The 15,021-nt window shown below is 38.9% G+C and overlaps 2 protein-coding genes across 5 annotated transcripts in view; both read right to left on the bottom strand.

The window, feature by feature from the left end:
- The window catches only part of LOC109036494 (5-phosphohydroxy-L-lysine phospho-lyase), a 56,530-nt gene extending 52,367 nt beyond the window's left edge, over nucleotides 1-4,163 (bottom strand). For 2 of the 3 annotated variants that reach the window (XM_019050750.2, XM_019050751.2), the window contains exon 1: nucleotides 3,812-4,163. In XM_019050750.2, the coding sequence (XP_018906295.2) occupies nucleotides 3,812-3,885 (74 nt within the window). In that variant the 5' untranslated portion in view covers nucleotides 3,886-4,163. The remainder of the gene's footprint in view (nucleotides 1-3,811) is intronic. The other variant, XM_019050749.2, reaches the window with a different exon arrangement.
- Nucleotides 4,164-9,486: 5,323 nt separating this feature from the next.
- LOC109036522 (uncharacterized) overlaps nucleotides 9,487-15,021 on the bottom strand; it is a 38,063-nt gene continuing 32,528 nt past the window's right edge. Inside the window, exons 2-4 of one of the 2 annotated variants that reach the window (XM_072301423.1) lie at nucleotides 13,309-13,368; nucleotides 11,190-11,365; nucleotides 9,487-10,658 (exon numbers count right to left, since the gene is read on the bottom strand). In XM_072301423.1, coding sequence (XP_072157524.1) covers nucleotides 10,287-10,658; nucleotides 11,190-11,365; nucleotides 13,309-13,354 — 594 coding nt within the window. In that variant the 5' untranslated portion in view covers nucleotides 13,355-13,368 and the 3' untranslated portion in view covers nucleotides 9,487-10,286. Of the gene's footprint in view, nucleotides 10,659-11,189; nucleotides 11,366-13,308; nucleotides 13,605-15,021 lie in introns of those variants that run through there. The other variant, XM_019050801.2, reaches the window with a different exon arrangement.

The following is a 15,021-nucleotide window of genomic DNA, read 5'->3' as shown; positions in this document are numbered from 1 at the left end:
TATAATTTCCTCGTTTTCTGTTGGTAAAAATCACAAATTGTTTGTTTAAAATTTTTCGTGATAGAATTTCAAAAAGAAAAACAATCTCAAAGAAAGTTTAAAAAAGCAGCACGACGAACAAAGCTACTCTTGGTACGTCAAGTCATGAGACTTCATGAGACTTCACGATACTTCAAAGGGAGAGTATTTCCACTTTCGGACGAGAAGATCGCCTTCAAAATTTAAGTATGCAACCCCACGACAGCAGTGTTCGAAAAGTTATCGCTCCACGAGTCAAGGAACTTTTTGATGAGTGCTAACTACGCTAAGAACCTTTTTTTTTACATCTAAAGCAATGTCATCAATTTACGGGTCAAAGCATGGGACCTTTAAGCTGGTAGATTTGCGGTCGGACGCAATATTTATAATCAGCTTAAAAAATAAGTCACAATTTTGACTTAGGCTGTGATGGAAGTTGAGTTTATGGCGAGTGGGGACCACCCTCGAATCTTCAACTATCTGTCAGCGATGCATTAACGCAAACAAAGTTATTTATACTTGCAGTCATCAGTGGCGTGACGTGCATTGCGATACATCGATTGATTTGCCATTTAAACTTATGGAAAAGGATCGATGAACAGAAAGTTTGCAACGAACATCATAATAATCGATTCTTTACTAAAGCTTCAAATCGGGAAAGATCGACAATCCATCATTTACGCCTCGCCACTGGCTGTTATCTGCCAATACAAGTTTACTGTCAACATTTGAAGACCTTTTTAGAGGTAACGATTGTGCAATAGTTTGACAAAAAAATGAGAAAAAAACTTGCAAATTTTAAAAAAGACAACGTTTGAGAAATTCTATTACATTTCAAAAGAAAGAAAACTTTTTTTGAGTCTTGTAAAGGGACATTGTTAAAATACTCTTGAATCTATCTGAAAAAATTAACAGTGTTTTAAAAAGATTTTTACGTACATTTTACCGGGCGTAAAAACTCTAAAAAAAACCCGAGATAAGTCACCTTCGCTGAAGGTTTCAAAATATTTTAAAGCAATTTTGAAAAGTGCCTTTTCACAATATTTGCTACTAATTATTAGGGGGCCCACTTGCAGCAATTTCGATTAAGCGAAACTGCAGTTTCACCCATCACTTTGTTGGAACGCGTGACTGTTAAACGATCAGTTTTCACCTCATCCCCTTGCACATGGCGCCCCTATATTACAGTAAAAAACGCCTACCGGAACGAACTATTCCCTCTTAGTTCTTCTCTCACGTGATGATGGTATTGAATATTCAATGGATTATTTGTGCGCTTATAATGGGATTGGAAACGGCCGGTGAAATCTTTAGGATTGGCAATTAATGAATGAAATCGAAGCGATAATCAACATTTTACTCCAGTAGGAACGACTTAGAAAAGAACTTATTTCAAAACTTGAATTTCAGAATTTTAGGAGGACAACTTTTTAAAAAAAACTGTGCTGACGAATAAATTTCAAAGACGCTCTTTTGTGAGGTAACCTATTAAAGTAAATTAAGAAAGTGTCAACAAATCTTAATAGGTAGATCAACCCCCAGTATAGGGTTTTCCCTAGTATATAATTTTTCTAAGAAATTGGGAAAATTTATCAGATTTTTTTCTTCAAGCATTAATTGGCTTACTTGCCAATCCTGAAGCATTCATTGCAAACTTCCTGAAGCATTTCCATTATAGGCGCGCAAATGATTCATTGAATATTTTATACTTTTTCACGCAGAATTTTTTAAGGTATAATTTTTACAGAAATTAATTTCACTTAAAATTAAATTGAAAGAAAGTGGTCGTATGTTTTTTCTAGGTATGAATGACATCGTCCAAATTTTCAGAGAGCAATATTTCTCTCATAAATGGACGTAGAAACTCAACATCAGGGCAGGTATTATAACAATCTTTATTTATTTTTTTCGCCTTAGTTTTCGCCCTTTATTTATTTATTTTTAATGTTTTTCCCACAAGGTTTGAAGATTAACTGCGCAAAGAACCATATTAGTCTTTCACAATAAAAAACAGGGAAGACGACCTGTGAGGGTTGGGGGGGGGGGCAACATATGAACTGAACATGGGCCGAAAAAGGCAGGATCTTTGGAAATTTCTATCGAAGGTTCAGAACGCCAAGAGTAATTGATTTATTGGCCTAAAGTTCCGGATTGTTCTTGGTATTGAGGAATCCCATCAAAATTTCCAAAAAACCGGATTTGTTTGATTGGAGCTAATGATTTAATACAGAATCATCGGAACGAGAACTTTAAACCCTTAACGTCCCTCTCAAGGTCAGAACTTTCAAGGTGGATTTCTCGACGGTAAACTTTTTCAAAAATTTCGACGAGCGGTTTTGAAAACTCGTCCTTGGTCCATTTTGAGTCTAAGTAATTTCAAATTCTGACTCATGTCAACCATCAAATTTCCCTCCCTTAGGTAGCACTTGTCAACGAAAACATCGTAGTTCATCGCAATAAAGTTGTGATTTTACAGCAATTTAATCACGACACGTTGTAATTTTTGGTTCGATAATATCGCGCTAAATTATCGGTGATGAAATCGCGATATTCTACCGACCGAAATACAACTTATCGCGATCGATGCGCTGCTGGCCGTGTGATGACGCCAAAAGATCAAGCAACTATAACATTTTTAATTTTCCAGATTGCATCACACATCGATGGTCAAAGTGCGGAACCGCGTATCCCCATTGAGATTTCTCAAAATTTCCGCTCTTATTTTAATTTCTCGAACAGGAACAAACTGACTTTATAGCTGGAAAATACAGAATATTCTGCTGATAGAGAAGTAGAATCAGGGGCGTTTTCGAGAAATTACGTTGACTAGTTTTTTTTTTTTTTTTTTTTTTTTTTTTTTTTTTTTTTTTTTTTTTTTTAAAAAAAATTATAACAGGAAGTTTGCGACGTCGTAAACGGAGTTACGTGGTTTCGCACTTTGGCCACCGATCTGTATTTTAACTCAGCACCATTCTGCAATGCTTAGAAAGAACGCCGCATTAACATTCAAGAGTTGCCAAATTTCCCTTGATAAAATGTTTATTTTTGCGGCAAGTTATGGATACTTTTCCTTGACTTTTTCAGCAACTTTGGGTGAGATTGGGATCAAATTTATGTGAAAAATCGGAATAAAAATATTCATATGTTTACCAGGAAATTCGTGTTTTAGCAAAGGATATTTGGCTACACCTGAAGGTTCATACGGCGTTTTTCCTTAGCACGACAGTATGGATAAATTAAATTAAATAAACTGGTGATTGTTTAACATACTAGACTATACCAGAATTGAAGGGCTTGGAGGACAAGGCCCGCGCCTAAATGCAGTTTCGGCTATTTCGAGAAATACGTGTTCGAAATTTCGGAATTACATGGATCCTTAAGGCGAAAAGAAATTGTAAACTGACTTTTCGATGCTTGAAAATTGGAATTCGGGAGCGAATTTGTTACAGAATATGCATTAAGACTTGTTTTCCTTGAAATCATTGATCTCTCAAAGTTTTCAAAAACTACCCTTACACGCCTTGTCCTCCAAACCCCTCAAATAATCAGTCCATCATTTCCCCAATAGTTTGTAAAAATCACCCCTTTGAACCGATGAGATCTCCGTATTTTCTCTTTGTTTTCGCTGTCTATTGCTTTGTCTATCAATTAATCAACCCGCGAATTTGTCACAGAATATGCGCATTAAGACTAGTTTTAATTGAATCATTAACATCTCAATTTTTTCAAAAACCGCACTTATGCGCTTTGTCCTCCAAGCCCCTCAAATTGTGTTGGTGTGCGTAGTACTTACGAGATATGCGTCTCCCGTAACGTGAGCGTCTGATCGCTGGACAAAAGCACAAAGTCGGGGCTATCCATGGCCATGCCGCACTACCACACAGCACACCGCACCGAGTATTTCCTTCCCCCGCGCGGGAAATCGCTTGAGTATAGCACAGCACTTGCGGATCCGGGAAATCGCGGAGTGGGTTCTGGACGAACTCCACACGGACGCGTGTGAGTCAAGGAAAAGCGGGTTACGCAACCGATCGACCGCACGTGGAGCTTGTTACGACGACGACGGCGGCGGACGCGAGGAGGTCGCGCCGACTGTACTGACGTTGGGGCACCTCGGCGAAGACTGCACGGCTGCAGTTTACAACCGCCACGCAGCGCCGCGCCCCACCCCGCCGCCCCCGCCACACGCCACCGCCACTTTCGGGCCCCCCGCTCCGGCCCCCCTCGATGCGGAGTGGGTGAATTTAGTGGGTCTGCTTAATTCACTGCCGCCGAATTTAACGTTGGGACGGTTATAGCCCACTGAACATGCCATGCCAGTGTGTGGATTAGTAGAACTCTTTGGAAGCTAATTGGATCGCATTCAGCAAGAAGGAACCAGCGCTAGTACACCGTTGTAAAAATATTGCTTCTTTGTGTTTTTCTAAGAATTCCCTCAGAGTAGCCTAGAGTTTTTGGTTCACACCAAAAAATTCTTAATTTTGAAGGAAAACAATCGTATAAATTTGAATACTGAACAAATATTGAGTATTTTTAAAAGAAAATAAGAAGTTGCACGATTTTGAAACCATTGTAATGGCGCTGGTTCCTATCTGCTAAATGCGATCCAATTGTAAGTTCTTGTTATGCAGCTTCATCTTTAAACACATTTTTCTCGACATCGCGATCTTTCGAACACGAACTCTGGAGCGCTCTGTACGAGGTAGTCACTTCTGGGAATTTTCGGGTGTCTGCAAATAGTATGAAATTAAGTAATATTTCTAGACAATTAATAATGCCGTGCTAAGGAAAAACGCCGTATAAACATTCAGGCGTTGCCAAATTTCCTTTGATAAAACGGGAATTTCTTGGTAGACTTATGATTATTTTCCTTCCAATTTTTCAGAAAATTTTGTTCGCAATTTTAACTGAAGTTCCTGAAAATTTCAAGGAAAAATATATTCATACCGCTCTGCAAAAGTAAAACTTTTATCGAAGGAAATTGGCAACTCTCGAATGTTCATACGGCGTTCTTCCCTAGCACGGCAGAATAGCTCACCGAACATGCTAGTGAGTGAATTAGTAAAAATCTTCACACGCTAAGTTGTCGATATCGTCACCTTCTGGCCAAAGTATCACACTGAAAAAAAAGAGGTAGGGGTTAAGTCCCAACTGTTGGATGATATGGACATTCCCAATTAACTGTGGTAATACCCCGATTCATTGTCATTGTGGTAGTACCCCAATTAATCGTAGTAGTATCCCGACAAATTAGGTTACTAACCCAAATGTTGCGGTACTACCCCAATCTGAGTTGCGGTGCTACCAAAATTAATTGAAAATGTCTATATCATCCAACAAATTTGGGTAGTAGAACAATTTTGGAGATAACCCCTGACTTTTTTTTTCGTGCACAAGCGCCATGTGAAGTCTCAAAATTTCCGCCGCCATTTTTTTTTTACAGAGAAATTGTTCAACGTAGCTGTCCGAAAATTTTATTGAAATTTCTTTGTGCTAGCTGATAAAATTCAGTAAAATTTTCAAACAGATCAACCAACAATATTTCTCTGTGAAGCATTAAAATGGCGGCGGAAATTTTGAAACATCGCATGGCACTTGCGATACTTTGGCCGGCAGCCCTGGTAAAAATTGGCGATAGGAGCTGCGTTTCAAAATACCATAGGAGTTCTTATAGCCGACTAAAGAAGGCGATAGAAAATCATATAGCTGGCTGTAGAAAGTGGAAAAAATCATACGGCCGGGCTACACGAAGCGATAAAAAATAGTTCCTATCGCCGGGCTTTACACTTTATCGCCTGGCTGTTGCTTTTTTTCCATTGGCTATAAAAGGCTATAAGAAATTTTGTAGAAATTCGTGTGCTTTGTAAAGCCTTAAGTTTGCACGGAATCACCTTAATATTTACAAAACGCACATTATATTTTCCTTTACTACATATTTTTTTTTTCATCAATTAAAATGAGAATGATCCATACAGAATGTGCAAACATTTCAAAATCATGGGTTGAAAAACGCTGACTCCGCCAGATTAAATATTAGAGCCTAACACAAAGCGGAGCGGCGACGCACTGGCGCCTACAAACCTAACAGGGATACTTCACGCATTGCGCAACGCGTAAAGTATCCCTGTTAGGTTTGTAGGCGCCAATGCGCGTTTCGCGTTCGCTGCCCGCCTGCCACGGCGCTAGAAGCAACTATTTCACACCAGAGGTATTGCACAGTATCATACGAAACTGAAGGCGCTCTAATTTATTAGTAATGACAGGCATCCATCAAAATTACGGAGCTTTCCTCGCAAAATAAATCAAGATACTACGGCCCAAAAAGAGAGAAATATTCCAAAAACTCATTAAGTCCTAGCATCCGTAATTAGTAACGTTTAGCATACACTTCATCGCCAGGCTGTTGCTTAATCGCCATCGGCTGTAAAGGGCTATTAGAAATTGTGTTGCCGGCTATAGGAGCTATTGGAAATCTTACAGCCGGCTGTAGATCTATGGTATTTTGGAACACAGATTCTATTGCCAATTTTCACCAGGGAGGTGATGATGTGTGGCTTCATCTTTAATTACTTTTTCCTTTGGAACACAAACTCTGGAGCGCTCTACAGTACATTTGAAATATTCGAGTATTTCTTTTGTCAAATGGTATGAAATTAAGTAATTCTTCTAAAAAATGGTACATTCGTCTCCAATTTTGTCTTTTTCACCCTTTGGTCCCTTTTCCTTACTGCCGTGCTAAGGAAGAACGCCGTATGAGCCTTCGGTTGTTGCCAAATTTCCTGGGAAATTTACGAATATTTTCCGCCCAATTTTTCAGATAATTTTGTTCGCAATTTCACCTAAAGATTCTGAAAATTTCAAAGAAAAATATTCATAACTTTCCTAAGACATAAACATTTTATCGAAGGAAATTTGGCAACTCTCGAATGTTCATACGGCGTTTTTCCTTAGCACGGCAGCATATACCCAATCGCATGTTCTACACAGTATATACCTCGGAGGTCGTGCCTGAATAAATCGGAAATTTTAAAAAGGATGCATTTCTTATTTTTAAACCAACCAGTTGCTCCTACATAAGGACTGACAATGAGTTAAACAAAAATGCACCAATGACGCATCACATAAAAACCGAGTAAAGGGTTGATGTTATACTTCTCCGGAATCCTGGATGTTCAGGACAACATTCAACGACTGTAAGCACTTTCAAAATATTTTTCCTCGACCTAGAACTTTTGAAAGCGTAAGTAATGGAGAGGCAACCAGGAAAAATAATATAATTGAGTGCGAACTTGAGAGCGAGTTCTAGAGATAAGAGTCCGTGCTTCAAAATTAGGCCCATCGATTAGGCGTGAAAATGCGTGTACACACACGCACTCGCAAGTTGACTTAAATGTCGAGATAGGCGAAAAATACGCTCGCAAGGCAAGGTCATGGCAGTATTTCAAATTTCCTATTACTCTCTTGAGCCCGCTCATACACTGACGTTTTTAAATGCAGTATTAATGGTAGAGTACTCGCGAAATAAATTTACACACTTTCAGAATGCGACAGAGGATCCGCTATCTTGATTCTTGTATTTATTTTTGATGCTAAACTCAAGGCCGGATTCATGCGTTTTTTCACCTGGTGCAAACTTAATTTAAATTGGAACAACCTGAAACTAAAAAGCGACACAAGAGAGGACCACGAAAAAGCATGAATTAACGAGTGATTATAGTCACTACTTTCGGTACCTCGACATAAAAAATCAAAGCATCATTCGGAAAATTAACAACGTCACATAAACCAGCAATAGTTAGCTCAGCGGTATAATTGACAACACCGGGATTAAGTTACGGTGAAAGAAAAACAAGCGAAGCGCTTGGTTAGTGTCGAATGCAACGAACACGATACAAATGTAATTCCAACTCCCGGATGCAACTATTCGGGCTCAATGGATGTCCGTATTGGATACTCACGAGAGTGAAGGCGTTTTTACTGTTCACGCACTCACCGCTTTACCCGCGGCTCGCGGCGCCAATGACGGGCTTCACTGCAAGGTCCAAAATTGCAGATAGCGTTTGATTCTTCATTTTTCATACAAAAATAACTCCTATGCACATATAGCTAGCTATATGTACGTACATACAGGTTAATGTAAGTTTTAATCCCGTGAAGTGATACGTCTGATTTGTAGAGCAATCATTCATGCGTATGCGATGTCTTCGGAGCAAAAATAAAGAATTTCATGCAGTATGTTGGAGTTTTTTTTTGCCAACGTGCGTTAAAGAATTTCAGCTTTTCAGCTTTATGCTGAATTTTTTAACGCACGTTGGCAAAAAAACTCCAACACACTGTCGTATGAGTGCGTCTACCGCAATCAGTTTGTAATTTCAGGCACTTTGTGATATTAGATTCTCGCGATAAATCTCTATGAAACTAGCCTTTCAGAGATGTTGGACATGAAATTTACGACTAAAACTGCACATTTTGATGTTCATTTCTTCACATTATTAATTTTATGGGTTGATTGTTGAGGAAAATTTTTTGAGGAATTCAATGAAACCACTTTTGGAATCTCAACGTTCTATAATAACATCCTTATGAGCTTCTATTAATCCACATTCACTCATTCGCTACGCTGAACGCCGCCAGTGAGGCGGTTAGTGTCTGAAGTCAAAACGCCTTCACTTTTGTGCGTATGCAACACGGACATCCGTGGAGCCCGAATAATTGCATCCAGCAGCTGTAATGAAATTCCTTTGGTATCTGTCGCAGGCGACAGTAACTGAAGCTTTGATTGTTTCATTTATATACTTTAAATTAATTCCAGCTTTGTCCATGGTGCTGATGAATTAAACCATTACTGATTTTTATCGTGACATTGTCAATTTTCCGAGTAATGCATTCTTTAAATGAATTACACGTTTCCGGTCCTTGAAATAGCATACAAATTAGGTATCCGAATATAAAATGTAGAGTTTCCTTTAACCTACTTGAATGAGACGTCCTTTGTCAGAAAATTGTTTTTTATTTCGGGAAAACTGAGTGATTTTGACGTTTAGGCGAAATTTTCAAAGAAAAATCCTGATGAATCACATGGAATTGGAACGAAAACGATGACCATTCGTCTTTCAAGAAATAAAATGCGATAGGTAATATCTGTAATAACACAAACCTGAATTCACGTGTAGATATGATTTTCCATGTGCAATGACGCATCTGTAGCTCAATAAAGTCTGGTAAGTATATATTAGTGGATGTTCTTCTGGATTTTTCCTCCTAAAATGTGGACTGCGTCTAGTCTGGCTTTAAAAAGAGGCAAAAAACAAAATTTGGGGCTGGACATGTGCCAAGATTTCCTTATTTGTCCACATATTTTCCTTATTTTACTAAGGAAATCCCGTAATACATCGATATACCAAAGGTTCTCGATAAAAATTAGAACAGATGAAATCCATCTTAAAATTGGTCCTGTTGAATATCTCATGGAATTTGGACGAATGACGGATAATGCACGCATGCATGTGATTCAAAATGGCTGAAAATGATATTTTATTCGCTTCATTCATATTACATTATTCAAATCTTACAGTCATACGCGCACTCAGTTTTGAAATCAAGTTTGTGCATCAAATTCAAAAAGATCTCTACAACCCAGAATCTTAAGGTTGGTAACAAGTGCAGCAGATAATAACCAGGTTGGGAACCCCCCTCCCTCTGTCCCTCAGAATCGCTACCATGTAATGTTCCTGAGGGGGCAAAAAATTGGTTACAAATAACTCAGTATCCATACTTTTCTTGGGTGGTTTCACGATAACTGGAATAATTTTTTCACCGTAACAGACAACACATTTTTCTATCGTATTTTTAGTACTAATGATAACTACTCGAATTTTTTCGCATTAATCTTCAAAGAGTTACGCCTTTGATACTTTCTAACGATTTTTTGCTCTACTTTTCACTTACTATTGGGTAAATTCCGAAAATGTGCTATCTGTTACGCGGTAAAAAGTCAGCGTAACAGACAGCACATTTTCGGCCATTTATATGTTAAAATTTAAAAGTAGAGTAATAAATCGTTGAAAAACGTTTTGACACGTACCGACGTACTCCTGTGTAGATTAATGAAAAAAAAAAAATCGAGTGATTATCGTAACAACTAACAATATGACCGAAAAATGTGTTTTCGCTGTAACGGCGACAAAACTATTCCAGTTTTCTTGAAACCACAGTCTTATTTAGGCATCTATGTCCTATTCACTACTATATCTCTAAAGGCTGTCTATTTAGAAATATCGAGCTGCCATCCACTTGATGACAGGCCAATCCGGGTTCGGGTAGATGAGTTTGCCGTCGATGCGGTAAGTCGTGAGATCCAGCTCGGCGAGTGTCTCGTAGCCGCATTTCTTGGCGAGCTTCTGGGAGGCTTCCCCGGTAAATACGGCGGCACTGACTGGGATGTTGGTAAGCCTGCAAATTTGGGAACGCGCCCGCAACATCTCTTCACCAATCCCGCGCCGTTGGAACTTCGGCGCCGTCGCCATGCCGTGTCCTGTGACGTACGCGTCGCAATTGAACAATGAGAATACGTCAGCTTTTCCTATAAGGTCCTCTTGAGTCTGGAGTATTTGTTCTACCCTCTTAGAGGGTTTCTCAGGCTGGAACAAGAAGGTCAGCGGGTTAATTATAGAAATATCGATAGACGGAGCAATAGACAAAGAAGACAAAGAGAAAATAGAGCGATCTCATTGGTTCAAAGGGGTGGTTGCCAACAAGGTGGCGGGAACAAGAGGTTTAGCGGGTTGTTCAAAGAAATTGATAGACAAAGAGATAGACAACGAGGACAAAGAAGAAATAGAGCGATCTTATAGGTTCAAAGGGGTGGTTGCCATGGACTAATGGGAAAATGATGGACTGATTATTTTAGGGGCTTGAAGGACAAGGCGCATAGGTGCAGTATTTGAAACATTTGAGATATTATGCATTTAAAGTAAAACTATAGTCATTACGCAATACGCATGCATTTTTTTTTACGACTTCGACATTAGAGTAGTCTTCTATCCTCTAACAATCTGGGCTCTAGCTCATTGCTAGAATGCTAGATGCAAAATGCCAGTAAAGAATTTTCAACAATCACGGGGCCAAAATTTCAACCCATAAATTGCATTATTGAAGAGAATCATTCTTACTTTTGACACAACAGGTTTTTCTTCTTTTTTCTCCACTCCAAGTACACTGCAACAAATCATGCGGCTTTCATCGTCCTCATCATCTTCCAAAAACGCTGCAAGTGATATGCCCTCAGACAGTGGCACTCTCCAGAACGAATAGTTTTTGTCAATCATTTCCTCGTCGTCAACGGAATCTGTAAACGCTCAAATGAAGTGGTAGTAGTAAAATAATTTTATTTTAAAGCGGTGCTTTAGCATCTAAGGCCATTTACACCTCTAAAGAGGGCAATAGATAAAACGAAAGAATGTGAATCTCGAGAGAGGTGTATCTTTTCTAAATATAAACGGTTTTGTCAGTTCTGTACGTTGTGTTTGAGGAATAGAAATAAGGAATTATCACAATGGGAATAATATTCGTTCCTAAAAATGGTTACACATTGATCGAAAATAGAGTTTACATAGCATTGGATGTGCACGGAAAAAAAAATTGCTGATTCACCAATTCAATTGCTAAAAATAGTGAGTGCAATGTTTCAACGCAGATTTTACAACAAAAATATGCTACTTTAATCACATTGTAAACTAATTTAACCACGGGGGGGGGGGGTTAAAGTAGCATTTTTTTGTTGTAAAATCTGCGTTGAAACATTGCACTCACTGTTTTTAGCAATTGAATTGTTGAATCAGCAATTTTTTTTTCTGTGTGACTACGTATCGAAACCTTAAAACATTTTCAAAATTAAGATTCTTATACCTTCCTCTCCCACGAGGTATGTTCTTCGTTTATTTGAATTGTTCATTCTCACTTCCTGTAATATATCCTGTTTCTATTCTAAACTCGGATTCTAATCTGCGGGCTGATTATTGAAAGTTTAAAGCAGCCCGATAAGACAACGAATTTCGATATATTGCATGATTAAGATAGCGCTATATGTTGTCGTATAGTATCGAAATAGTTTCAAAAATCAGGCTGTAGGTTTGTATACAGGGGCGGGAAGCAGTGGCAATTTTGGAAAGACGCACAAGCAGTGTGGCGCGTCCCCGACTCCCCGCGCTTGTCGCTGCGTAACGCGAAATGTATTGCTGCTTGCGCCAGAAAACATAAAACGCCTTCATTTTTAGCGCATGCAACACAGGCATCCATTAAGAACGAATAGCTGTATTCAGGCGCTGTTAACAGCAGATCGTCCATGAACTGAATTGATAACCGAAAGCGGTAATTCGTCGTGTCCGGCACGAAGGAACGTAACTCCATTCCAAGGTTGCCAAATTGACTCAAACAATTAATTTATCTTATAGAGTTGTGCCTGTGTGATTTTTATCAAAAAATTTCCCGATTTTTGCGTGAATTCTGAGAAAAATCAGTGAAACTTTCAGGTAAGAACGCCGAAGATTCTCCTAGTTAATATGCCATTTGCGAGGTAAAATTTGGCAACATTGAAATGAAGTTACGTTCTTTCGCGAGGGATACGACGAATTTAACAGGATTCCCAATCTCCTACTGAGGACAATAAGGCTTAATTTTGTGTTCAATACAGAGCTTTAGAGATTTTCATTCCGGAAGCAATTTGATTCGGCTGCCGTCAGCACCAGAAAGCAGATCTGACGTAAAAAGAAAAGTAATAATGCATGTCTCACGTCTCACCCGACACGAAATGAACCGATTTGACCTGCATTAATCCAACTGCATTCCGCATAGCCCAATGTCCTACCTTATTTTATGTCCTCACAGAAATATTAAGCAAATTACGCTTTATAACCATCCGCAGATTTCCTCAGTTGCATCTTAAAAAAGAAACACAATTTCGAAGTCAAATTTTGCTAAGTTTGCGCGTAAAAATTTTTAAAACTTGAATTGAGGATGTGATGAAATTCCAGTTCTGCGCCTGACTTGTGAATGCATGGTGTATTTAAATACATCCGCCGCGCGAGAAAAGCATCCATGAAGCACAATTGAAAAATATAAGTTGTCAATTTCTTCAATATACTGCTCAAATAGAACTCATAGAAAAGGTCATCGGAGTTTATTTTCCCAGTCCAATTAAATTTAAAACCTTATAATTCCATCGATCTCTTTTATTATAGCTACGTCCAAGGAACTTTTAATGCTGTAAGATTCTTAAATATCCTCACTTACCATAAGAGTTTTCAAGGTTGCTATTTGCGATGAAATATTCATCCATAAATTCGGCTGCTTCTGCAATCAAAGATTCATCGACCAGCTGTATACGATATCGAAAAGCAGAGTGTTCCGAAGATTTCCCTATTTTTACACGTTTGATGATTGAAGTTTTGCCAATGCCGAACCCCATAGTTACCAATCACTGTGAGGGTTTATCCTTGAGAACAATAATATTGATATAAAACATCAAAGGAGAGACCCATCAAGCAGAAAAAAAGAGAAAATTGAGTGAGCAAACGAAATTCTGTGCCCCTTCTGTGCTCCCCAAAAAGTTTTAAGGGCAGTTTTGCAGTTTTTTCAAAAATCTGCTTACCCCTCCGTCTCAACAAAACTTACAACCCAGGGTCGGACTAGCTCGCATCTGGGGGCGTAGACCCTTGGCTGGTTAAAGGGGCGTATTGTGATATTTCCTGGTAGGGTATTCCCTACGTGGAGAGAGGTTCAGAAAATTTTGGCAAATCAACACAAGTTTTCGCTATTTTCAGGTTCAAAGTCTATTGATCGCACGGAGTAAAAATTGCAAAATTGAACGTGAAGCACAGCATTGAGAGCTCACGCTTCGCGTCATCGCGCCTTCAATTTTTCAGATGCAGCACGGACGTCTATCAAATACGAATAGTTGTATCTCTGCGCCGTCGTTAACACGCATCCTTTCCCTCGCTTTATTTCCATATTGTGTTTGTTTGCGTTTGTCTTATTTGTAATGTTGCTTCAAACTAGAGCAGAGCATTGCGAGTTCACGACTCACGGCATCGCGTCTTAAATTTTTCATATGTAATGTGGACATCCATCTTGCGCGAATAGTTGTATTGCGTTTACATTTTAGATGTCTCTTATTTTTGAATTTCGAGATAAATAATTAAGGTTAAGTTTGCCCGAGCTATGTTATGGTGTGTCCAAATCAATAGTCATCTGAAAAGAAGGAAATATGTTTAGAGGTCTCTTAAAAGGTCTATAAAGGATGCGCATTGCGCATGTCTACAAATCGAACCGACTATCGCTTCTAAGGGAGTTACACATAGCGAATGAAGAAGGGTGATTGTTAAAGCGCCTGTATGTCAAGAAGAAGGTGACAATTTCACAGAAAATTGTTTACGCTTCAAAAAGTAGTTCTTGGACCTCTGTTCACCACTATCATGCATTAAAGCACCTTTCTTTACTCCTAAGTCTCTCTTCTTCCGTTCATTTAAGAAGTTTCTCTCACATATTCTCGGTCGTAATTTTTTTTCTTCTTATTTTGCTATCTGTTAGAGGGGCGCGTTTTCGGCGCGCAAAGGCGTATCTGCCAATGGCAGATTGGCCTTATGGCCAGTCCGAGCCTGTCACAACCTGCCTGCTTTTCAACTATTCCTCCCGCACAACTCTACTCCCTTTCAAGATTCGGACGCAACAGCCTCCTTGGGCAAACGCTTTTCTTGCGCCACGTAATACTTTGTAACATAGCTGCCGGGGAAGCATAGCTGCTGAAGAAGAACGCCGTATGAGCCTTCAAACGTTGCGAAATTTCCTCGGTTGAAATACGAATTCTCAAGGAAATTCGTAAATATTTTCCCTATAATTATTCAGAGAATTTTATCTGCAATCTGCAGATCTAAATTATTTAAAAATTTCAAAATGTATTATTCATTACTGTCCTTAAGAAAAAACCGTTTATTAAAAGAAATTTGG

Source organism: Bemisia tabaci, chromosome 6 (assembly GCF_918797505.1).
Source record: "Bemisia tabaci chromosome 6, PGI_BMITA_v3".
Classification (NCBI taxonomy): domain Eukaryota; kingdom Metazoa; phylum Arthropoda; class Insecta; order Hemiptera; family Aleyrodidae; genus Bemisia; species Bemisia tabaci.
Note: the sequence above shows the minus strand (reverse complement) of the source record. Positions and strands in the feature narration are given on the sequence as shown.